The sequence below is a fragment of the Oncorhynchus mykiss genome, chromosome 26 (assembly GCF_013265735.2).
Source record: "Oncorhynchus mykiss isolate Arlee chromosome 26, USDA_OmykA_1.1, whole genome shotgun sequence".
Lineage (NCBI taxonomy): Eukaryota > Metazoa > Chordata > Actinopteri > Salmoniformes > Salmonidae > Oncorhynchus > Oncorhynchus mykiss.
In genome coordinates this window covers 15,649,201-15,673,252 of record NC_048590.1, presented here as the reverse complement: position 1 = coordinate 15,673,252, position 24,052 = coordinate 15,649,201, and the positions used below count along the sequence as shown (strand labels likewise).

General features: G+C 41.6%; 1 protein-coding gene across 1 annotated transcript in view; it reads right to left on the bottom strand.

The window, feature by feature from the left end:
• Window positions 1-314: 314 nt before the first annotated feature.
• Window positions 315-24,052, bottom strand: part of LOC110506084 — a 33,055-nt gene continuing 9,317 nt past the window's right edge. Inside the window, exons 2-10 of the mRNA XM_036964556.1 lie at window positions 13,630-13,714; window positions 13,496-13,535; window positions 13,371-13,419; window positions 8,816-8,912; window positions 8,617-8,642; window positions 1,167-1,272; window positions 752-796; window positions 565-609; window positions 315-422 (exon numbers count right to left, since the gene is read on the bottom strand). Of these exons, the coding sequence (XP_036820451.1) occupies window positions 315-422; window positions 565-609; window positions 752-796; window positions 1,167-1,272; window positions 8,617-8,642; window positions 8,816-8,912; window positions 13,371-13,419; window positions 13,496-13,535; window positions 13,630-13,714 (601 nt within the window). The remainder of the gene's footprint in view (window positions 423-564; window positions 610-751; window positions 797-1,166; window positions 1,273-8,616; window positions 8,643-8,815; window positions 8,913-13,370; window positions 13,420-13,495; window positions 13,536-13,629; window positions 13,715-24,052) is intronic.

The window sequence follows — 24,052 nt, the reverse complement described above, 5'->3', positions numbered from 1 at the left end:
TACGGTAGGTGTTTTCTTAACCTCCGGCGCATTGCTCACCTCTGCAATCTGAATGGAAATGCTGTTAAACATGGCTAGCCTGGCTCCAAGTACAGAACGGAGAGTTTGAGTAAGCTAATGCTACACGTTAGCGTAAGCCATGAGACATTTTGGTTAGCCTATTAGCAAGGCCCTTGATATAGCTACTTACGCTAGGTTTTTTCTTAACCTCCGGCGCCTTGCTCACCTCTGCAATCTGAATGGAAATGCTGTTAAACATGGCTAGCCTGGCACCAAGTACAGAATTGAGAGTTTGAGAAAGCTAATGCTACATGTTAGCATAAGCCATGAGTAGTTTTGGTTAGCATATTAGCAAGGTCCTTGATGTAGCTACTTACGCTAGGTTTTTTCTTAACCTCCGGCGCCTTGCTCACCTCTGCAATCTGAATGGAAATGCTGTTAAACATGGCTAGCCTGGCTCCAAGTACAGAATTGAGAGTTTGAGAAAGTTAATGCTACACGTTAGCATAAGCCATGAGTAATTTTGGTTAGCATATTAGCAAGGCCCTTGATGTAGCTACTTACGCTAGGTTTTTTCTTAACCTCCGGCGCCTTGCTCACCTCTGCAATCTGAATGGAAATGCTGTTAAACATGGCTAGCCTGGCACCAAGTACAGAATTGAGAGTTTGAGAAAGCTAATGCTACATGTTAGCATAAGCCATGAGTAATTTTGGTTAGCATATTAGCAAGGCCCTTGATGTAGCTACTTACGCTAGGTTTTTTCTTAACCTCCGGCACCTTGATCACCTCTGCAATCTGTATGGAAATGCTGTTAAAAACGTCTATCCTGGTTCCAAGTACAGGACAGAGATGAGTCAAAGAAAGCTAATGCTATAATTTAACTATGAATAATACATTTTGGTCCTCTCTAACTGAGATTGTTTTTATTTATTAGAGCTTGCTGATTGAAGTTAACAAATGCTTGAGGGGCTGCCTAAGTCCTCTTTACTTAAACATTTTTAGTGTACAGTGTGATTTTAGGTAGGGGCTGTTATATAGCTACAACACTTAACTACAACCAATTTAACTGACTTAGATGAAAGTTCAGACAACACTGCTACAGGCTATTACTCAAATAAAATCTGTGGAACCCTTCAGGGCATCTGTCAGACCATTCCATATGTACCTCTGTTGTTTCTGCAGGTTCCACCTCCTCCGTGTTTTTCAATTCAGGCTGTGGAACCACACTGGCCAATCCCTGGGCAATCCAGCCGATGACTCTCGACCCCTGCCTGTGGAGAGATAAAATATATGAAAATTGTTTTGATTAACAACCACTTTCATTGACAGCTTTGGCTGCGGCTTTGCTAAATATATGCATTAGAATGCGGTGGGGGGCTGTGAAAGCAGTTTACAGTAACGCAAGCGTGGGCAGTGGCAGAACTGGTACGAGTTTTGGACTTTTTAGGTTTGACATATCAGAAGATGGTCAATTCAGGTATTGTAGCTTATATTTGCTACATTGAACTTAATATTTTCACCATGCCATTCTAAATCTGAATAAATAAAAAATAGATGCAAATGAATGGGAAGGATAATGGGAAGGATTGACAGCATTTAGATGGTGCTAATCCCTTTCCCATTAGGTTAGCGAGATGTACAAAACTCATGTAAGTACAAAATGTATTAACTTTTATTTCTTCAGGGGATCCGAATTGAGACCAGTCCCATTTATAATGGTGACCTGAGGACAAAAATGACATCAATACGGCAACAACAAAAAGATTTTTAAAAAATACTACAAGACAGCTATAAATGTATTACATCAACAAGCTGTAACAATCAATTGAAACAAGTACACACTTCGGTGAACACTTAACAACCGAGTTTTAAACTGACCTATCCAGGTGTAATTTGTTTTGTAATGCATTCCATAACTGTGGTGCATTAAAACTAAAAGCGGTTTTACCAAACTTTGTTCGAAGACAAGCAGCACCTCAAGAATGAATGGGTTTGGTATCTCTTTGTAAACAAGGGAGTAATGAAGTGAGCTACCGTCTGATACAGGATGCAGTGATTAAAACGTTCAAAACGTGATAAAAAAAAGTGGTTCAACTAGTATTAAAACTTCCACCTGTAATAAAGTTAAGGTGCTCTATCGTAGACGGCATCTCAAGAGTAGTGGCTTCTGCATTCTGGTAAATGGTGTCACCATAGTCAAGATCTGTCAGGAAAGTTGACTGTACTTTCTGCCGTACAAGCCCACTTTAAACCTTAGCTTTTAAACTAGCTCATCAGTATGTTTTTTTAAACGTTCTTCATCAATCCAAATGCCCAGATAGGCGGGAACACGCTCGACGAGGGAACCATCCAATAAGTGAATATAGAGCCCATCTGAGACATTTTTACATGAATTAGAGAACGACATATTTCATTTTGCCCGCATTAAGTGCAAGTTTTAAATCAACAAGGGCTTTCTGTAATGTATCAAAATCAGCTCGCAGCTCTCACATAGCTTGGTCAACTGTCGGTGCAATGGCATACATTACCGTATCATCTGCATACTGATTAATATTACAGGAATGAATACATAGACCAATGTTATTTATAAATAGTAAAGAGAACTGGTCCCAAAATCGACTCCTGCAGTACACCTTAATATTGAGGAAACATTGTGCCCTGTCTGTCAAATATTTCTTAAGTTCATAACCCTTATGTGGTGTTCGTGTCTGTGGGACCATTTTTCAATGTTTAGTAAAAGAAAAATTAGACAATTAATTATTTTTTCAACCTGAGAATCATTGGCCTTGGCTTATTTTCTGTGAAGAACATGTAAAATAACACAATTTCGTTGAGTGCACACTGTGCACCCCCTCACACATTTATACTACATATTTATTATTTGGTTCCACTGGACCTGAAGCTAATAAAAGTGTGGAAATGTGTGTGTGTGTAGATGAAAACAAGCAAAAATGAAACAAAAAGGTTTGCTGTGTGCCTTCACTCTGTCTTTCTCCTCCCTGGGCCTGCTGTTTCAACATAACACCAAGAACCTGTCTGTCTCCCTGCCTGTCTGCCACGTTTCTCGCACTCTTTACCCTTTGTAGTGTGTGAAACTACATAATGTCTTGTGGGAACCTGCACAATGTTATTACAATACATTATTTCGATACATTATTTAAAATACATTATAACAATTCTGTATTTTCCCACACTCTACCCCAGCCAGGTGCAAATTGGGGGAGGGACACAAAAAATAAATAGCATTGCATGTGAGGCTCCTTACCACAATCAATCAGTATTGCAAAAATAATCTCTGCTCAGAGGGCCTTCGAAATAATTTTTGCAGAGAAAGAAATTAGTTAGGATGGAGCGTCTACCACTTTGGAAGACTAAGACATTTTCGAATATGAGGATCATGTCTCTGTCAATTCGGAGTCTGACAGTGAGTTGGAAGAAGAGGATGAGATTTACCCTCAGCCAGCCCCAGGACCAGCCCGTCAGCAACCAGTTTATCAGAAGGCTGCATGAGGAGAAATATGGATGTAAAAAAAATGGTGAAATTGAATAGTCTTTTTGTCCAAGGAATGAAACACTCCGCATGGCTGCCAATGTGATAAGGATGCAACCAGGGCCAACGCGGATGGTGGTTACTCATGAGCAGGACAAGTCTTCTTTTGAACTGTTCATCCCAGACACCAACCAGAAAATCATTCTGGACTGCACCAATTTGGAGGGAAGGCATATTTTTGGAAGGAGATGGACCAAACTCATTTACATGCATACTTTGTGACTATTTTCCTTGCTGATGTTTTCAGATGCAATGGGGAATCCACAGAATCCCTGTGGGATGCAGAAACTGGCAGAGAACTTTTCCGTGCAACAATGTCTCTGGAAAACTTTCATATTATTTCCAGGATTATTCCAATAACCGAGACACCATATCAGCTCGGCGGCAGAGAGACAAGCTTGCTGCAATCAGGTCAGTGTGGGACAAGTGGGAGGACTGCCTTCCCCTGTTTTACAACCCTGGGCCCAACGTTATTGTTGATGAGCAGCTTATGTCATTTAGGGGCCACTGCCCCTTCAGGCATTACATACCGTCTAAATATGGAATCAAGATCTGGTTTGCCTGTGACGCTGCTTCATCATAAGCGTGGAACTTGCATGTGTCTAAGGGGAAGCCAGATGGAGGAGTCTCTGAGAAGAACCAAGGGATGTGGGTTGTTCTGGACGTGACACAGGGACTCCGTGGCCACAACATCACATGCAATAACCTTTTTACTTCACACAAGCTGGGACAGGAGCTCCTCAAGAGGAACCTGACGATGGTAGGAACAGTACAAAAAAACAAGCCAGAGCTCCAACCTCAGCTGTTGAATACACGGAGCAGAACTATCAATTCCTTTAAGTTTGTGTTCACGGCTGACGCAGTCATCAAGGAGCTCTCTGTACTTTTCTCCTGAATTGTCTCCCAGTCCCTGCCGCTGAAAAACATCCCCACAGCATGATGCTGCCACCACTATGCTTCGCCGTAGGGATGTTGCCAGGTTTCCTTCAGACGTAACGCTTGGTATTCAGGCCAAATAGTTCAATCTTGGTTTCATCAGACCAGATAATCTTGTTTCTCATGGGCTGAGAGTTCTTTAAGTGCCTTTTGGCAAACTCCAAGCGGGCTGGCATGTGCCTTTTACTGAGGAGTGGCTTCCGTCTGGCACCTCAATCATAAAGCCCTGATTGGTGGAGTGCTGCAGAGATGGTTGTCCTTCTGGAAGGTTTTCCCATCTCCACAAAGGAACTCAGGAACTCTGTCAGAGTGATCATCGGGTTCTTGGCCACTTCCCTGACCAAGGCCCTTCTCCCCCGATTGCTCAGTTTGGCCGGGCGGCCAGCTCTAGGAAGAGTCTTGGTGGTTCCAAACGTCTTTCATTTAAGAATGATGGATTCCACTGTGTTCTTGGGGAACTTCAATGCTGCAGAAATGTTTTGGTATCCTTCCTCAGCTCTGTGCTTCGAAACAATCCTGTCTCGGTGCTCTACAGACAATTCCTTCGACCTCATAGATTGGTTTTTGCTCTGACATGCACTGTCAACTGTGGTCCTTGTATAGACAGGCGCATGCCTTTCCAAATCATGTCCAATCAATTGAATTTACCACAGGTGGACTCCAATCAAGTTGTGGAAACATATCAAGGATGGTCAATAGAAACAGGATGCATCTGAGCTGAATTTCTAGACTCATAGCAAAGGGTCTGAAAACGTTTTTGCTTAGTCATTATGGGGTATTGTGTGTAAATTGATGCATATTTGTTATTTAATCCATTTTAGAATAAGGCTGTAATGTAACAAAATGTGGAAAAATGGAAGGGGTCTGAATACTTTCTGAATGCACTGTACATGCAGGCAGGGTAAAGTGATAGATCATAATAAGAGTAAAATAAAGAACAGAATAGCAGCAGCAAACAATGAGTGTAAAAGTGTGTGTGAGTGTGTATATTAAGTCTAGTGAGTGTGCGTAGGGTTAGTTAGCAAGATAGTTTGGATACCATTAGTTGACTATTTAGCAGTCTGGCTATTTAGCAGTCTTATGACTTGGGGGTAGAAGCTGTCTTAGAGCCTGTTGGTCCGAGAGCCGATGCTCTGGTAGTATTTGCCGGACTGTAGCAGAGTGAACAGTCTATGAATTTGGTGTTTGGAATCTTTGGCAATTTTCCGGGTTTTCCTCTGACACCGCCTGATATAGAGGTCCTGGATGGCAGGGAGCTTGGCCTCAGTGATGTACTGGGTTGTCCGCACCACCCTTTGTAGTTCTTTGTGGTCAAGGGCGGTGCAATTGCCATACCAAGCGGTGATGCAACCAGTGAAGATGCTCTCGATGGTGTCACTGTAGAACTTTTTGGTGTAACCCAATCACGAGGCATGCCTACAGTTGGGAACGCGCTGCAAATTTGTCAGTGAACAGCATACATGCAAAACAGCTATTTCGCCATATTTCAAATACAATCGAGGGAAAACAGATTGAAAAGCAAATGACTCCTGCTAAAAAAAAGACTAATCTCCCTGTAGGCTACAAAATATGTTATCAACTTCCAAATAGGCCTATTGAGCGAACAATATTGTACAGAGTAAAAGAAGATAGAGGCTTTTGACATGGGCATCAGCCATCACCAGTGAGTGAGCTGCGCATCATTGGGTGAGTCAGTGAAACTGGAAAGCTTTTAGAGGACAATAATTTCCCCTAATATTGTACAATATGTACAGTACCAGTCAAAAGCTTGGACACCTACTCATTTTTTAAAAATGTATTTGTACTATTTTCTAAATTGCAGGATAATAGTGAAGACATTAAAACTATGAAATAACACATATGGAATCATGTAGTAACCAAAAAAGTGTTAAACAAATGTTGTTATATTTTATATTCTTCAAAGTAGCCACCCTTTGCCTTGATGACAGCTTTGCACACTCTTGGCATTCTCTCAACCAGCTTCACCTGGATTGCTTTTCCAACAGTCTTGAAGGAGTTCTCACATATGCTGAGCACTTTTTGGCTGCTTTTCCTTCACTCTGCGGTCCATCTCAATTGGGTTGAGGTGGGAGGATTGTGGAGGCCAGGTCATCTGATGCAGCACTCCATCACTCTCTTTCTTGGTCAAATATCCCTTACACAGCCTGGAGGTGTGTTGGGTCCTTGTTCTGTTGAAAACAAATGAAAGTCCCACTAAGCGCAAAACAGATGGGACGGCGTATCGCTGCAGAATGCTGTGGTATTCATGCTGGTTGAGTTTGCCTTGAATTCTAAATAAATCAGTGACAGTGTCACCAGCAAAGCATCCCCACACCATCAAACCTCCTCCTTCATGCATCACGTGGGAACCACACGTGCGGAGATCATCCATTCACCTAGTCTGCGTCTCACAAGACATAACGGTTAGAACCAAAATTACAGATTTCCACCGGTCTAATGTCCATTGCTCGTGTTTCTTGGCCCAAGCAACTCTAATGAACTTATCCTCTGCAGCAGCGGTAACCCTGAGTCTTCCTGATGTGGTCCTCATGAGAGCCAGTTTCATCATAGCACTAGATGGGTTTTGCGACGGCACTTCAAGAAACGTTCAAAGTTCCAGAAATCTTCCGGATTGACTGACCTTCATATCTTAAAGTAATGATGGACTGTCGTTTCTTTTTGCTTATTAGAGCTGCTCTTGCAATAATATGGACTTGGTCTTTTACCAAAAACTGCTATCTTCTGTATACCACCCTCTCCTTGTCACAACTCAACGGATTGGCTCAAACGCATTAAGAAGGAAAGAAATTCCACAAATTAACATTTAACAAGGCACACCTGTTAATTGAAATGTGCAAAGCTGTCATCAAGGCAAAGGGTGGTGTCACGCCTGCTCTCGCTCTCCCTCTCTGGCACTCGAGGGCACCAGACGGCCTATCATTATGCACATCTGTCAAAAGTTTCATCCTCACAGAATGTTGACACCAAAATTGGAAGCATCAGGGAGGCCTTGTTTGTTGTTGGTGATGTTGGGTCCGGTTCCGGGGGTGCCTCAGCTAGCTCGTCGGGCTTCCATGCCATAGCTGGATCAAGAGGTTTTTCTCGTCCCGGTGGTCTCGGCAGGCGCCCACCCCACGTCATGCTTCAGCCGGTTCGCCAGGCTCCCACGCCGCAGCCGGTCTGCCGTGGGAGCACCAGACTGCCTATCATTATGCACACCTGTCCCTTACATTACGCGCACCTGAACTCCATCATTATTTGATTGTCTCCCCTTTATCTGTCTGTTCCTCACGTTATTCCCGGTGTTTGCAATGATGTCGTTATTTTGTCCCCTGTCCAGACGCTGTTCTGTCCTGTTTCATGTCCATTATTTATATTGTTCTCCCTGTACCTTCTTCCTGTCTCCAGCGACGATCCTCACAGGTGACTACTTTGAAGATTCTCAAATATAAAACATATTTTGATTTGTTTAACACTTTTTTCGTTATTTCATAGTTTTGATGTCTTCACTATGATTCTACAATTTAGAAAATAGTAAAAATGAAAGAAAAACCCTTGAACGAGTAGGTGTGTCCAAACTTTTGACTAGTACTGTGTATCTCCACACACCTAAGCTATTGGCAGATTCAAGACGAGGTAGTTTTTAAAAATCTCATAATCTCAGTTTGTCAGTGTCAAAAGTAGTCATTTGGATCATTTGTGAGGTATAAAAAAAAAATCCTGCTAAGTCTTCAATCATCTAAAATGATTTATGAAAGGCAACATTTTTCCCAGACTCTATGCTACAAACTCCCCTCCCCCCATATGTGCAACTTCTGAAAGTGCCTCTACTCTACTGCTCTATGCCAGTATGCAAAGTCAATGAAAATGCATGCAATGCTTGATTACAAAGGTGATTTTCTTTTTCATGCGTTGCTTTACCACCCTCAGGCTCACTATTTGTTCCGACACCTCCCAATTTACAAATTAAGTGTGTAACATAGTACATAGTATTAATCAGCGTGAGACCATTTACTAACTCTTGAATAGTGATGTCCACACAGGAGAATAAACAGAATAAACACTCAGTAGTAAACTGCCTCTGGAAAATGCACAGACACGCACACACGCACACACAGAAGTGCTGTACCTGTTCTCCTCCTGTGTGGTGGAGGGCTGAAGGATAAGGATAAACAGAGAACAGAGTCAAACCTGGCACACCGAGATTGAACTCAAAACGATCTTGCAGTAACGTTAACACAAATCTGTAGTGGATCTCCATTTCTTACCAATGAGAAATCCACCAACATTAGTATCTATTTGCTATGATGACATAGCATAGCGCTTACCTCAGTGTTGGCTCTGCCTAGCCGGGGTGTCCCAGCAGGCTGGGGAAGAGAATTAGCAAAGCCATGGGTGATCCAAGTCAACACTCCAGCCTCACCACTACACAGAGATGGAGAGATGGGGGATAAAATAGTTAGAGGCAATATACACCGAGTTTACTAAACATTAAATTACATAGACTTAACAGGTGAACGCTATGATCCCTTATTGATGTTGCTTGTTAAATCCGCTTCAATCAGTGTAAATTAAGGGGAGACAGGATAAAGAAGGCTTGAGACAAGCCTTGAGACAATTGAGATCGTTTATGTGTGCCATTCAGAGTGTGAATTCAGCGAGTCAAAATATTTAAGGAAATTTGAGAAGATATATTAGTTTGGCCGAAGCAAAATACTATCTCTGTCTCCCGCGCTTCAGGAGTGTGAGTAGACGCGACGAGTATTACTTAATATTACCACGTGTTCCAGTAACATTGCTATCAAGAAACACTGATTGGGTTGAACGGGAACGGGTGTTTACTAATGACGTCTCACAAATTTTAGGGGACCTTTTAGTGCTTTAAGTGAACAGGGCAAGCTTTACGTTAGAAGCTAAGCTAACAATCAGTGGCTGGCAGCCATTCCCCCACTAATAAGTGATCCCTCATCCATAGGAAAATGTATTGCTGACCTCAGCAGCGATATAAACTCAATCTGTGCTAAAGGGCTGAGACTGTTAGATCACAATGCCATAAGCGAAAAAAAAGCAGAAATTGCAACAGACGCCCTCCAAAATAAACCATCAGTTGCAGGCGTTGTAAAGGTTCTCTCCAGGTCAGCCCTGAAGTAAGGCCTCCAGCAGAGTACCGCAGTGCACAGCAGAAGCACAAGCAAGAAATGGTTGAGTTGAAGGGACAGGTGGATAGAACCAGGAAACGAATGACAAAAGGCGAAAAATAAAAGATACTGCTTGCCGAGGTACTGCAATTGAGAACATATATACAGTGCCTTGCGAAAGTATTCGGCCCCCTTGAACTTTGCGACCTTTTGCCACATTTCAGGCTTCAAACATAAAGATATAAAACTGTATTTTTTTGTGAAGAATCAACAACAAGTGGGACACAATCATGAAGTGGAACGACATTTATTGGATATTTAAAACTTTTTTAACAAATCAAAAACTGAAAAATTGGGCGTGCAAAATTATTCAGCCCCCTTAAGTTAATACTTTGTAGCGCCACCTTTTGCTGCGATTACAGCTGTAAGTCGCTTGGGGTATGTCTCTATCAGTTTTGCACATCGAGAGACTGAAATTATTTCCCATTCCTCCTTGCAAAACAGCTCGAGCTCAGTGAGGTTGGATGGAGAGCATTTGTGAACAGCAGTTTTCAGTTCTTTCCACAGATTCTCGATTGGATTCAGGTCTGGACTTTGAATTGGCCATTCTAACACCTGGATGTGTTTATTTTTGAACCATTCCATTGTAGATTTTGCTTTATGTTTTGGATCATTGTCTTGTTGGAAGACAAATCTCCGTCCCAGTCTCAGGTCTTTTGCAGACTCCATCAGGTTTTCTTCCAGAATGGTCCTGTATTTGGCTCCATCCATCTTCCCATCAATTTTAACCATCTTCACTGTCCCTGTTGAAGAAAAGCAGGCCCAAACCATGATGCTGCTACCACCATGTTTGACAGTGGGCACGGTGTGTTCAGGGTGATGAGCTGTGTTGCTTTTACGCCAAACATAACGTTTTGCATTGTTGCCAAAAAGTTCAATTTTGGTTTCATCTGACCAGAGCACCTTCTTCCACATGTTTGGTGTGTCTCCCAGGTGGCTTGTGGCAAACTTTAAACTACACTTTTTATGGATATCTTTAAGAAATGGCTTTCTTCTTGCCACTCTTCCATAAAGGTCAGATTTGTGCAATATACGACTGATTGTTGTCCTATGGACAGAGTCTCCCACCTCAGCTGTAGATCTCTGCAGTTCATCCAGAGTGATCATGGGCCTCTTGGCTGCATCTCTGATCAGTCTTCTCCTTGTATGAGCTGAAAGTTTAGAGGGACGGCCAGGTCTTGGTAGATTTGCAGTGGTCTGATACTCCTTCCATTTCAATATTATCGCTTGCACAGTGCTCCTTGGGATGTTTAAAGCTTGGTAAATCTTTTTGTGTCCAAATCCGGCTTTAAACTTCTTCACAACAGTATCTCGGACCTGCCTGGTGTGTTCCTTGTTCTTCATGATGCTCTCTGCGCTTTTAACGGACCTCTGAGACTATCACAGTGCAGGTGCATTTATACGGAGACTTGATTACACACAGGTGGATTGTATTTATCATCATTAGTCATTTAGGTCAACATTGGATCATTCAGAGATCCTCACTGAACTTCTGGAGAAAGTTTGCTGCACTGAAAGTAAAGGGGCTGAATAATTTTGCACGCCCAATTTTCAGTTTTGGATTTGTTAGAAAAGTTTGAAATATCCAATAAATGTCGTTCCACTTCATGATTGTGTCCCACTTGTTGTTGATTCTTCACAAAAAAATACAGTTTTATATCTTTATGTTTGAAGCCTGAAATGTGGCAAAAGGTCGCAAAGTTCAAGGGGGCCGAATACTTTCGCAAGGCACTGTATATATATATATATATATATATATATATATATATATATATATATTTTGTAAATTGGACATAAAGAAATACAGAATACAAATTGACCAGATACATGCTTTTACCCCCTATACTTATTGAACCACCTCCCTCTCTTTAACAGAAAAAGCAGCATACATAAAAAAATAAAATACGTTTATGATTGGAAATATATAAATATGCACAAAAACACAAATATCACAACATACTATCCCTCCCTTCCCACACCCTCCCGTATCCCGTTGGCCAAAATTCTTACTCCTGATCCATAGAAGGCAACTGTTCAAAAAAAAAAGGAAATTAAAAGGCTGCCATCTCAAGAAAAAGTTATCAGTACATCCTCTCAGAGTGTATAACATTTTTTCTAAGTGTAGAAAAGACATTAGATCTTTCAAACAGGATGATGCAGTGGAAGGTTTGAAGGATATCCAGTGAAGCAAGAGCTGCCGGCGTGCTATAAGGGAGGCAAACGCTACAGCGTCTGCTTCACTTTTAGTGAGACTATGCAACGAAGATGGAACTCCAAAATATTGCTACTTGAGGACAAGTCTGCAGGTCAATATCTAGAATTTTAGAGAGAGTATTAAAAAAGGATGACCCAATACTCAGACAGCTTAGAACACGAATAAAATATATGGTCTGCAGGAGTGAATGAACATCTATCACGTGTCATTCGTGTCTGGGAGGAATTTACTACATTTTTCTTTGATGAATTCTGTGCAAGACTTTGAACTAAATGAAATTTAACCGAGCACATGAGGATGTGAAGTTAACCCTAAGAAGGGCCTACTCCCACTAGTCATCTGCAAGGTCAAGTCACTACCCCAGTCGGTCTTGATTTTGTTTATCGGAGAGGGTTAAAACAGCACAATGTCATAATCTAGAAATCAGACCTTGCCAATTCCACAGGAGGGACAAAATCTCCTCTAGCAACATCTTGGGAGGTAGTTAAGGAAAGGTGGAAAAATGAGAGAGAACAAAGTTATGGGCTTGAAAATTGCGGAAAAGATTAAAATGAGCCAGATTAGATTTAGCTACGAGATCATTAAAACGGACAAACTTCCAATGTAAAAAATACATCTTGAGCGGCTGTTCATGTGCAAAGGATTAGCATTTCAATGAATATAATTGTAGACTGTATGTAGTGAATCTATTTGTCTTTCCCGCTCTTTCTCAGTCCAGCCCCTTCCCTTTGTCTACCAAGCTGTCATATCGGCTTGGCACAATAGGGACTTTTCCATCACTGTTAGTAACCAATATCCAATATATGTTTCTATGTATTTCTGTGATTATTTAGTTAGTTAGTTAAATAATTAAGCAAATGTGTATATTGCTGATTCATAATTTGTGCTACGGTTTGTGCAGATAACCAATAATTTTATGGCGTTCAGATGAGACTGATAGAAGGTAAAGAATAATGAATGATTGACTGCTATTGATATAAAAGATCTTCAGATCTTTAAGAGTGGATTTGGGAGAAAGCTGCTCTATATAAACTAATGTTTCCGTGGTGCCCCAGATTCCTAATGAGTTAGTTATTGCCTGATTAATTTATTAAGCAAATAATTAAATGTTAGGTAATCGATTTGAAAATAGCATGTCATCTCATTTAACCATAGTAAAGACACGACAGTGGGCTCAATAGCATTCCGCTATAGGATTGCCTCTGATCCTGGTCTGATCCCTCTGATCCTCTCTGTCCTCCTGGCACACCATATGTGCCCACAGCCAACTAGGCCACCGGGTCATATGGAACTCTCTCTCTCTCAAATGTAAATTAGCTTCATTGGCAAGAGAGGGGAAATCAATGTTGCCAAAGAAATACAATACAGAAAGAAATAGTGTCAAATCAATGTTGAAAGATCCCCTCTCTTTCTCTGTTGGCGAGCATTGACAAACTATTAGTATTGAATTCCGGCCATAGATACACTCACCCATTCTCCTCGGCGACCTCCTCCTCTTTGGCCTTGGCAGGTTTTAGAGCTGTCAATCATAATTAAAGAACAGTATGAGATGGCTGAGGGAATTGTTTATAGATTAGGTTTAAGTCAGTTATTACCTTCTTGTTTCTTCTCTTCTTTGAATGTTACTTGTTTTACCTGTTTTAAACACAAAGCGACAGTTTGAGTAATAGAACATTTAAATGGTGATACAATCTCCCCCTTTTCTTTCTCTCACTTTTGGGGGACTTACTGTTGCAGGTGAGGCATTGGTCTTCTCCTCATCTCCTAGTTTCCCAGGAGGCTGGGGAACCCCCTTCACCACCCAGCTGAACATCCTGCAACATACACAAAGTGACAATTACTGTGCTAAATCTTTACGTGAATCCACCACTATGGTAAACTCGGGGAAACAAGGAAACCACTGGTAAACTGGATCTTGAGGTAAACCACCAGGCAAATACACAAATAAGGGCAATCTGCAGTAGATACATCAATTTTTGGATGTACAAATTAATAATGCGTTCCTATTAATTCTTACAGAGTATACTGTGCATTCAGAATGTTTTCAGACCCCTTCACTTTTTCCACATGTTATGTTACAGCCTTGTAAAAAAAAATCATTAAATTGTTTTTTTCCTCATCAATCTCCACACAATACCCCATAATGACAAAGTAAAAACAGGTTTGTATAAAAAATAAAACATGTGAAATATGACTTTTCAAAAATCTTCAGACCCTTTACTCAGTACTTTGTTGAAACACCTTTGGCAGCAATTACAGCATTGAGTCTTCTTGGATATGATGCTACAAGCTTGGCACACCTGTATTAGAGGAGTTTCTCCCATTTTTCTCTGCAGATCCTCTCAAGCTCTGTCAGGTTGGATGGGGAGCTCTACGGACAATTCCTACAACCTCATAGCTTGGTTTTTGCTCTGACATGCACTGTCAACTATGGGACTTATATAGACAGGTGTGTGCCTTTCCAAATCATGTCAAATCAATTGAATTTACCACAGGTGGACTCCAATCAAGTTGTAGAAACATCTCAAGGATGATAAATGGAAACAGGATGCACCTGAGCTCAATTTCGAGTCTCATATCAAAGGGTATGAATAGTTATGTAAATAAGGTCAACCAAAAACATTTCTTAAAACCTGTTTTTACTTTGTCATTATGGGGTATTGTGTGTAGATTGGTGAGGAAAAACATTTATTTCATCCATTTTAGAAGAAAAAAATGTGAAAACAGTCAAGTAGTCTGAATACTTTCCGACTGCACTGTAGCTTATAAATGCTTCAAGAGCTTAGTTCAACTGTTGTACCCCGCCAGAACCCCAAATATATGCGTGTTTAACTCCAATGTTTGTCAGCAAAGTAAATGTAAACAAACCGCTTATGGCCTCAGTGGGGGTATAAAGGTTTTTAATTGTTTCAACAGCTGATTGCCACATTAAAGTCTTTGAGTATATGTGAGTCAATCTGGGCCCGCAGCCAGACACCTGGTGTGTTTTCTGCCTGTTTTTCTACCTTCTCTCTCCATACCCTACCTCTACTGTTCCTCTCTACCCTGCCATTAGCTTGTTAACCTGCCTGTTCCTGTCCTGCTGGGCTGTTTGTCTCTCCGTCTAACCCTCCCTTATCTCTTTGTTGTACGTCTCCTGTAATTCCCTTCCCTCCTTTCTTAGCTTATTAACCTTCCTGTCTAACCTACTGTATGTCCTGGATAGGGTCCTGCCACCTGAACATGGCCGATAGAGGGGTATTTGCAGCCATGTTTGGTAAGAAGCTCTTAACACAGCACTCTAAATAGCTCACCAGACAGTCTTGATGTTTACTTTTGGAAAACACACATCCACCAAAAACCACATAACGTTAAAGTAATTGCCATAATAACAGTAGTTAAAACCAAATACTGCTACAAATCATAGCTTTACTGATTTAATATCAAGATAATTCTGTTGTGAGCCTGTGAGTTTTGTAGAGTTTGGGAGGAAATTTCCCTACATAATGGTGCCACGTGAGAGTACAATTCCCTACATATGGTGGTGCCCCATGTGAGGAGACCATCCCCTACAGCAGTGTTTCTTAACCTTTTCACGATTAAGTTTCAAATATTTTTAATGGTCCCTCCAAGCGTGAGTTTTTGAAATGTGCTTTATGTCAGAATGTGATTGTTATGCAACAGGACAGTTAACCTGCATTGCCCTCAAACCTACTAATTATCTATAGGCTGTGTTTCAGTTTGTACATTCCAATTCACTAGATTAGCTAGATGAGCCTGACAAACTTCTCTCTTCGATGAGAGCCCAAGCACTCCCCTAGTGTTTCCTCAGGTCAAGTATGCAGATATTTGCGCATCTCTAGTCAGAACAGAACCTGACCAAACTTTTACCCCCTGGCACATTTTCCTGCTGTTGACCGTTCTCCTTAAACTCCACCTTCCCCCTCTACCCCCTTCCTGCTCAGCCGGAACTATGCCACAGGCCCCTGTGCTGTTGGAAAGCTGATGCTGGAAGATTGTGGGGTTGCTGTACTAATTGTAAACATACAATGTTTGGCCCTTTGAACCTGGTTGGTTAACTACCTGCAGATTCATGCAGGGTAGTAACATCACGAGTTGTGATTATGGTTCATTGTTTACCTAGCTAGCTAACATTAGCTGGCTGGCTCGCTAGCTAATGTTACGTGTATGACGTTATTATTCATATCTCAGAGTCATTTGCTTAGCTAGCTAGCTAACATTAGGCTATAGCTAACATTAAACCTGGTTGGTTAGCTACCTGCAGATCCATGCAGGGTAGTAACGTCATGAGTTGTGATTATGGTTCATTGTCTTAACAAAAGACTCCACTATGCAAAGATCCATTTCAGGTGCGTTTGTAAATTCAGTCTGGCCATCTACTCCGATTTCAGAGCACTCTCGTCTGAGTGTGCCAGAGAGCGCAGAATAACTGATGCATTTACAAACGCTCAACAGCCGTTGAATATGGGCAGTGTCAGTAAACGTCAGTAACCTCATCGGCCAAGAGCGTCTGGTGTGCGCTCTGAACGCGAAACACTCAACATTTATGAACAGACAATCTGCCAGCACAGTTGCAGTCACCAACGCTCTGGATAACATAACAGCCTAATCAGCTCTGCTAGGGCCAGTATTGTTCAGTGAGCTGTTCTCTCTCACTTCAACTTTCATAGCAAAATTACTTTCCCATTATTCTTCAACTGTTGTGTATGATATACCATTTTGTAGCTCTGAGTCTCTACTTTTATCCAATGTAAAAAACAAAATGTCAAATTTTGTTACATAAGGCTGATTTGAGCCCTTCGGTCACAAATATGATGTGTGTAAAACTTATTTTTGAAGGTTGTGCTGGTTATGATGTGCTAATGCTAAGCTGATTGCCAGCTATGTGTGGAGCCATGTTTGTTGACAACATACAATGCATTCTGGGTGTCATGTAAACATCTGTCAGACCAAATATGTTATAAGAAAACGAGGTGAAGGGATAGTTCACTTGTTTTTCGAGTAAACCTCCGGAAGTGAATGATGGGATGTGAATAATGATAATGACACACCGCCTTCTACATGCATACTGTAAACCACATATGTCAGAGTCAAGGCCCGCGGGCCACATCCGGCCCGCAAGAAGGTTTTTTACGGCCCCTGGGATGATCTTGATTTATTATTAGAACCGGCCCGCAGCAAGCCGGCAGCCCGCAGATCTTTTACACGCACCAATACTACATTTCCCACAATGCAAAGGTGACGCACCGAGCAGTAGGCTGCTTCATTTCAATATTTATTGGCACAGCAGTCGTCAGCATCACAGTAAAATTAACTTTCAGATACCCATCAAAAATGGCAAAACGGAAGGTGGATACTGAGAACCGGGGGTTTCAAACAAGGTGGGAGTCGGAGTATATGTTCACGAAGGTAGCTGGAAAACCTGTGTGTCTTCTGTGTGGAGAAAGTGTGGCGGTACTGAAAGAGTATAATCTGAGACGACATTATGAAACGAAACACGCGGACAAAAACAAGAATATGGACATGGAACAAAGGCTACAAAAGGCAGAGGAATTAAAACGAGGCCTCAAATCTCGACAGGCTCTGTTCAAAAAAGCCAAATCACAAGGCCAGGCTGCTGTCAAGGCCAGTTTTATTTTGGCAGAAGAGATCGCTAAATCAGCCCGGCCATTTACGGAGGGGGATTTCATCAAAAACTGCATGATTAAAGTTTGTGACGAAGTTTGCCCAGAAAAAAGGCAACTCTTTTTAAATGTGAGTCTGAGCAGAAACACCATTGCCGAGAGAGTAGACCAGTTGTCCATCAATCTAAAAGAGCAGCTTGTGAAAAAGGGAAAAGATTTTATTGCATATTCCTTGGCTGTGGATGAGAGCACCGACATTTCTGACATTGCCCAGTTGTCAATTTTCATCCGCGGAGTGGACTCCAACCTAAGCGTGACAGAGGAGTTTTTGGCTTTACGTCCTATGCATGGCACAACTACGGGGCATGATTTGTATGAAGAGGTGTCAAGATGTGTAAATGAGATGGAGCTGCCTTGGGAAAAACTCGTGGGTTTGACAACCGACGGAGCACCTGCGATGTGTGGACACAGGAGCGGACTGGTGGCGAAGATACGGGAAAAGATGCAAGAGGAAAACGCGACAGGTGAGCTGACAGCTTATCATTGTATCATACACCAGGAAGCGTTGTGCGGTAAAGCCTTGAAAATGGAGCATGTAATGAGCATCATCACGCGCACAGTTAACTTTATCAGAGCCAAAGGTTTGAATCACCGCCAGTTCAAGGCATTTCTGACGGAGTTAGAAACGGAGCATGGTGATTTGCCTTATCACACAGAGGTGCGATGGCTAAGCCAGGGAAAGGTGCTTCAAAGATGTTTCGAGCTTCGTGAGGAGATTTGTCTGTTCTTGGACAGCAAAGGGAAAGACACAACACAACTCCGAGACGAAATGTTTCTGTGTGAAATGGCTTTTCTGTGTGACATTACGAGTCATCTGAATGCAATAAACTTGCAGCTGCAGGGTCGGGATCGTGTCATCTCTGATATGTACAGTACAGTGAAGGCATTTAAAACCAAACTGACTCTGTGGGAGACGCAGATGCGGAAAGAAAATTTGAGCCACTTTCCCAGCTGCCAGACCATGAAAGAGAAGCTCTCTACCAGTGCGTTCCCGAGCACACAGTTGGCTGATAAAATAGGTATGCTTGCCGCTGACTTTCGACGCCGATTTGCTGACTTTGAAGCACAAAAAAGCAGGTTGGAACTGCTCGGTAACCCATTTGCTGTTGACGTGGAAAGCTCACCACCAAACCTCCAAATGGAGTTGATTGACCTCCAATGCAATGATGCACTGAGGGCAAAATATGCTGCAGTGGGTGCTGCGGAGTTCGCCCGTTTCCTCCCCGGCACAATGCCCCAGCTGCGCATCCAGGCTGCTCAAACGTTGTCTATGTTTGGCAGCACATACCTGTGTGAACAACTGTTTTCTTTGATGAACCTGAACAAAACATCACACAGAAGTCGACTTACTGCTGAACACCTCCACTCAATTCTGAGGATTTCTTCAGCTCAGAGCCTTACCCCGAACATTGATGAACTTGTGGAAAAGATGGGACACCACCAAGTATCACCCTCAACCTCAAACAAGTGAACATTACTGTGCAATCACATATTTAGAGTTTTTACTCAGTTCAAGTTTAAAAGTTAAAATTTAATATTTGTTTTCACTGCATGTTACTTCTCCTTAAACAAAGTGTTGTTTTTGATTAATAGATTTTTGCACTTTATTTTTTTGTATTTCAATCCAATTATATTTTAAAAATATTTCAGTTGAGTGGATGATAGAAAATTGCTATTATTGTTTTTTCTTTGAAGTAAATTTAGCCCACTTTTGCTAAAATAGAAAATATAGTCTACTGATGGTGCCTTGAATACCGGTTTCTTTCATTTAATGTTCATGTTATGGGGATATTTATATAAAGGAAATTTGTCTTTTGTGTCTGTTGAAAATTAAAGATTACTGACAGAGCCATAAGAAAATATTGCTTTATTTATCTGATCATATTGTAATATATTTGTTAGGTTTTCAGTAGGTTCAATTAGGTTCACTAGACTATATGCGTCATTTAAAAATTTTTCAATGAACATTCGAACAGTCCGGCCCTCGTCTTGTAGCTGATTTTTTTATTTGGCCCTCCGTCCATTTGACTTTGACACCCCTGCTGTAAACAGACCCAACTCATCTTGTAACCGCTTCTTATTTGTTGTTGACTCGGAAAAAACAAACATGTCTGCATGCACAAACTAACCACCATTGGATTACTTCAGACTTTTACAAAGTATTTATATTTCCATCACTGGTGAGCTGACCTGTAATGAATTGTAAATGGTCATTGCTATTAGCTACTTATAATTATGGTTTATGTCAGCCGAGAGATAGCTAAATATGATCGCTTGTGTTAGCTCACTCAGCGCTAGGACTAATGTAGCATACATTTTCTGATTATGATGGGAATTGTGTTATGCTGTTGCTACTTCTGTGAATGTCTGAACGTTGCGGCCAAAAATAAACTGCTCACATTGAGGACATACCGTCGTTAAGACTGTGTTGGTGCAAGTTGTTTCTGTGAAAAAGCAGTGTAGCCAACTCAAACGCTGACTGTTGCATCAATTGTAACTAGACATGTCAATGAAGTGTTGTCGAGGTGAAGGAAACGCACACCTATTTAAGCGAGGTGCTGACTAGCGGAGTGGAACACTTTAAAACAAATTAAGGAGAGCCGCACAGTCTCGGAGCTCAGACGCAAAAATGTTATGTCCAACGTTTCGACAGACAAGCTGTCTTCATCAGGGTATGATGACAAACACTGTGGTGTCAAAAGACACACACAGGTGTCTGTAATCATGGCCGGGTGTGGCCTGATATCATTGGTTAATTCTCATATATTAAAATAGCATACCAAAAACATAAATGGATAAAGTACGATCATAGGTACAATTTGGCTACATAAGCCTACAAACATTTACAATAGCAAAATCACAATAATCCCAAGAATGTCTTCAGAATTCCGAAGGGAGCAAGGGTCTTTAAATTAAAGATCCAGGCAGCCTCTTGTTTTAATAATAAATTGTCGAGGTCATTCCCTCTCTTAGGGAGGTTGACACGTTCAATGCCGATATAACGTAGAGACAAAATCGAGTGGTTTGCTTCCAAAAAGTGGGCCGCAACTGGGTAATTCGAGTTTTTGCACCTAACGACGGTACGATGCTCTGAGATACGTACTTTTAATTCACGCTTTGTTTTACGCACATCATTTTTACCACAAGGACAAGTTATAAGATAAATAACTGCCTTAGTGGAGCACGTAATAACACCTTGTATTGGGATCGATTTCCCTGTTTGTGGGTGTTTGAAAGATCTACATTTATAAGTACCATTGCATTGAGCACAGCCATTACACTTGTAGTTTCCATCCAGTATGGGCGCAAATAGATGTTGTGCAGGGATATCTTGGGGTGGTAAATCAGAGTTTACCAATTGATCACTGAGGTTTCTGCCCCGCGAGAATACGACTAAGGGAAGGTCCAAAAACACATTACCGATACTATCATCGGATCTTAGAATGTCCCAATGTTTGTGAACGATTCCCTTCATTTGTTCAGAACACTTTGAATATGAAGGGGTCTAATCACACCGGTTTGAGCGTACGCTACAGAGACCATTGTACAATGATGAAACCAGTGTGCTCGTACACATCAAACGGTTAATCCTGGTCCTAGGTTCCTATGGCGGAGCACATTTTTGCTTTTGCCTTAGCAGTACACATCTGATTCAAATCAACAAACTTGATGATGAGTTAATAATTTAAATCAGCTGTGCAGTGCTAGGGCAAACACAAACATGTGCACCCCTTTGTGACCAGGACCAGGATTAAGAAACTCTGACCTACAGTTTTGATGAAAAATGTGTTGCAAATGTTGCCAACCAGTGATACCCATCTCTTATATCAACTCTTCTTCCATTACAAAAGACACACAATTCCGTTCCAAAGCTACGTCGATGTCTCTCCCTAAAACAAAAACAGAGCTACCACGGAGACACGACGGCCACGAACCACTGAGGGGACACCCACCAAGTGCTCGGAGATACTATTCGGAAGACGTGTAGACAAATTGCAAACATGTAACAAAGGCTGGTCTAGTTTATAGTCAGTCTCGTTTCAGCGGTAGTCTCTTGTTAGCGGTGTGGTATGCCACTGATAAAGTCTACACCAGCGGTCACCAAGCCTTGGCCTCAATACCTTGATTAGCTGAATCAGGTATACTAGCGCTGCCTTGGAACATAACTCTGCTTACCCAGGGTTTACGCCCACTGGTCTACCTGTAGTTTGGAATCTAACAGTAGTTTGAGGATGCATAGGGGGACTTCTATAAGGGTGAGGGTGCTGGGACTTACCTGAGGGTCTTAACAGTGGCCCGTCATCCCAGAAGCGGTGAGAGTGTGTAGGCTGCGGAGTGCTGGGCGATGTGGGAGGATTAAAGCAAGCTAGGCTGTGCCAACGGGATTAGCCGCCTGAAGGACAGCACTCGCTGCTCCGCTGAAAGGGTGGGGCAGGGATTAGCCTGCAGAACCCACAGAAACCTGGAGAACATTTCAGAAGAAGCAGAGAAGACCCAAAGCGTCAGAACAAGGAGAGGGTCTGCATGAAGAACTGGAGATCAAGGTTTGGCGAGACAACCTTTCTCCTGTCAAATAATATTTGTTAGCTTGAGAAACTTAGAAAACCCAGAACCAAGATCCCTGATTCCGGATCCCATAACCAATACAACCGAACCAGTGAAGCTGGAGAAGCCCACTTAGGCTTTATAATTATTGTTTGTCTGTATTCGGATATGCTATTTGGGGGAAGAAAACTACTAAATCATTATACACTTTTGCAGGCCTCAAGTGTTGACAGGTGTTTTCAAGGGTTTTGTCTCCTACCTGTACTGGCGGAAAAAGTATCCAATTTTCATACTGGAGTAAAAGTAAAGATACCTTAAAAGTAAAAGTAACCCGGTAAAATACTACTTGAGTAAAAGTCTAAAAGTATTTGTTTTTAAATGTACTTAAGTATCAAAGGTAAAAGTATAAATCGTTTAAAATGTCTCCTTTACATTTTTTTAGGGATAGCCAGGGTCACAGTTCAACACACAGACGTCATTTACAAATGAAGCATTTGTGTTTAGTGAGTCTGCCAGATCAGAGGCAGTAGGGATGACCAAGTGCATGAATTAGACAATTTTCCTGTCCTGCTAAGCATTCAAAATGTAACGAGTACTTTTGGTTGTCAGGGAAAATGTAAGGAGTTAAAATTACATTATTTTCCTTAGGGATGTAGTGGAGTAAAAGTAAAAGTTATCAAAAAATATAAATAGTAAAGTAAAGTATAGACACCCTAAAAAACTACTTAAGTAGTACTTAAAAGTATTTTTACTTAAGTACTTTACACCACTGGTACTGACCCAGTGACTCGGTATCGTCACTGAGTCAAAAGGCGTATTTAACCCACATTTCTGTCTAACCACCTCTCTCTATTCTTTGTTTACCTCATGCCCACCCACACTCTATCACTCTTTCTCTCTATCCACCTCTGTTTGTCCTCACTTTCTTTGATTCAGTCTTTGACTGCGAATACAGGAACTGCAAAAGCCTAACATTTTCTCGTCTAGATTATGAGGAAATCTCAAAGCAAAAGAATGCGCTTTCACTTTCTTTGCCCCTCCCCCTCTAGTGTTTCATTTCCAATCATAGCATTAGCAGGATGATGGAATGGTCAGCATCACAAAAAGAACAACCTGTCATCTGCTCAACGAACCCTGACCCTGAGTTATACCACTTCCTGTGTCGTAAGACCCTGTTTACGCCAACACACAGCCAATCATCACAGAGAGAGAGAAAGAAAGAGGGCATGTGTTGGGTATGTGTATTGCGGGGGATATATAGTATGGTGTTTTGGGGTAGGTGGTTAGTTCCTGCTTACAATCCATAACTTTTGATTTTGTGTGTGTCTTTGTAATAAAAAATTCGAGTTTTAGTTAACTAGGACATAGATCCTTGTGCCTTCTGGGGAAGAACCTATACTACAGGTGTATTCTATGTCAGTGTCAGGTATAAACCACAGCACAGATGTATCTCTATCTCAGGTAACTGTGGACACAGGGCCAAAGCTGTTAATGTGGCCCGAAGAGGATTAGCCGCATCCAGCGTCAGCGAAAGAGAGGATAGTCTTCTGTGCCTGAGCTCCCTTGACCCTGACTGTACACACACACACACACACACACACACACACACAGTGATCGATCCCATAAGGACATAAGGACAATAATCCAACTGGGTTTTACCATTTTTTATACGTCTGTGGTGAATTATCTAAACTCTTAGTACTAAACTCCAAACTAGTAACACCTGTTACGCAGCTAGTCTTACATTCAAAACCTTTAATTTTGTATACATTTTGTTTGTCGACATCTTTCACCACTCAACCATTGATCCAAAATATACGTTTACTGTGAAATATAATGAGCACATTGGTTTAATCACCAAAACACAACATAATGATACCTTCTCAATTGAGTTATTTTAACAACCAATTAATCCAAAAGCAA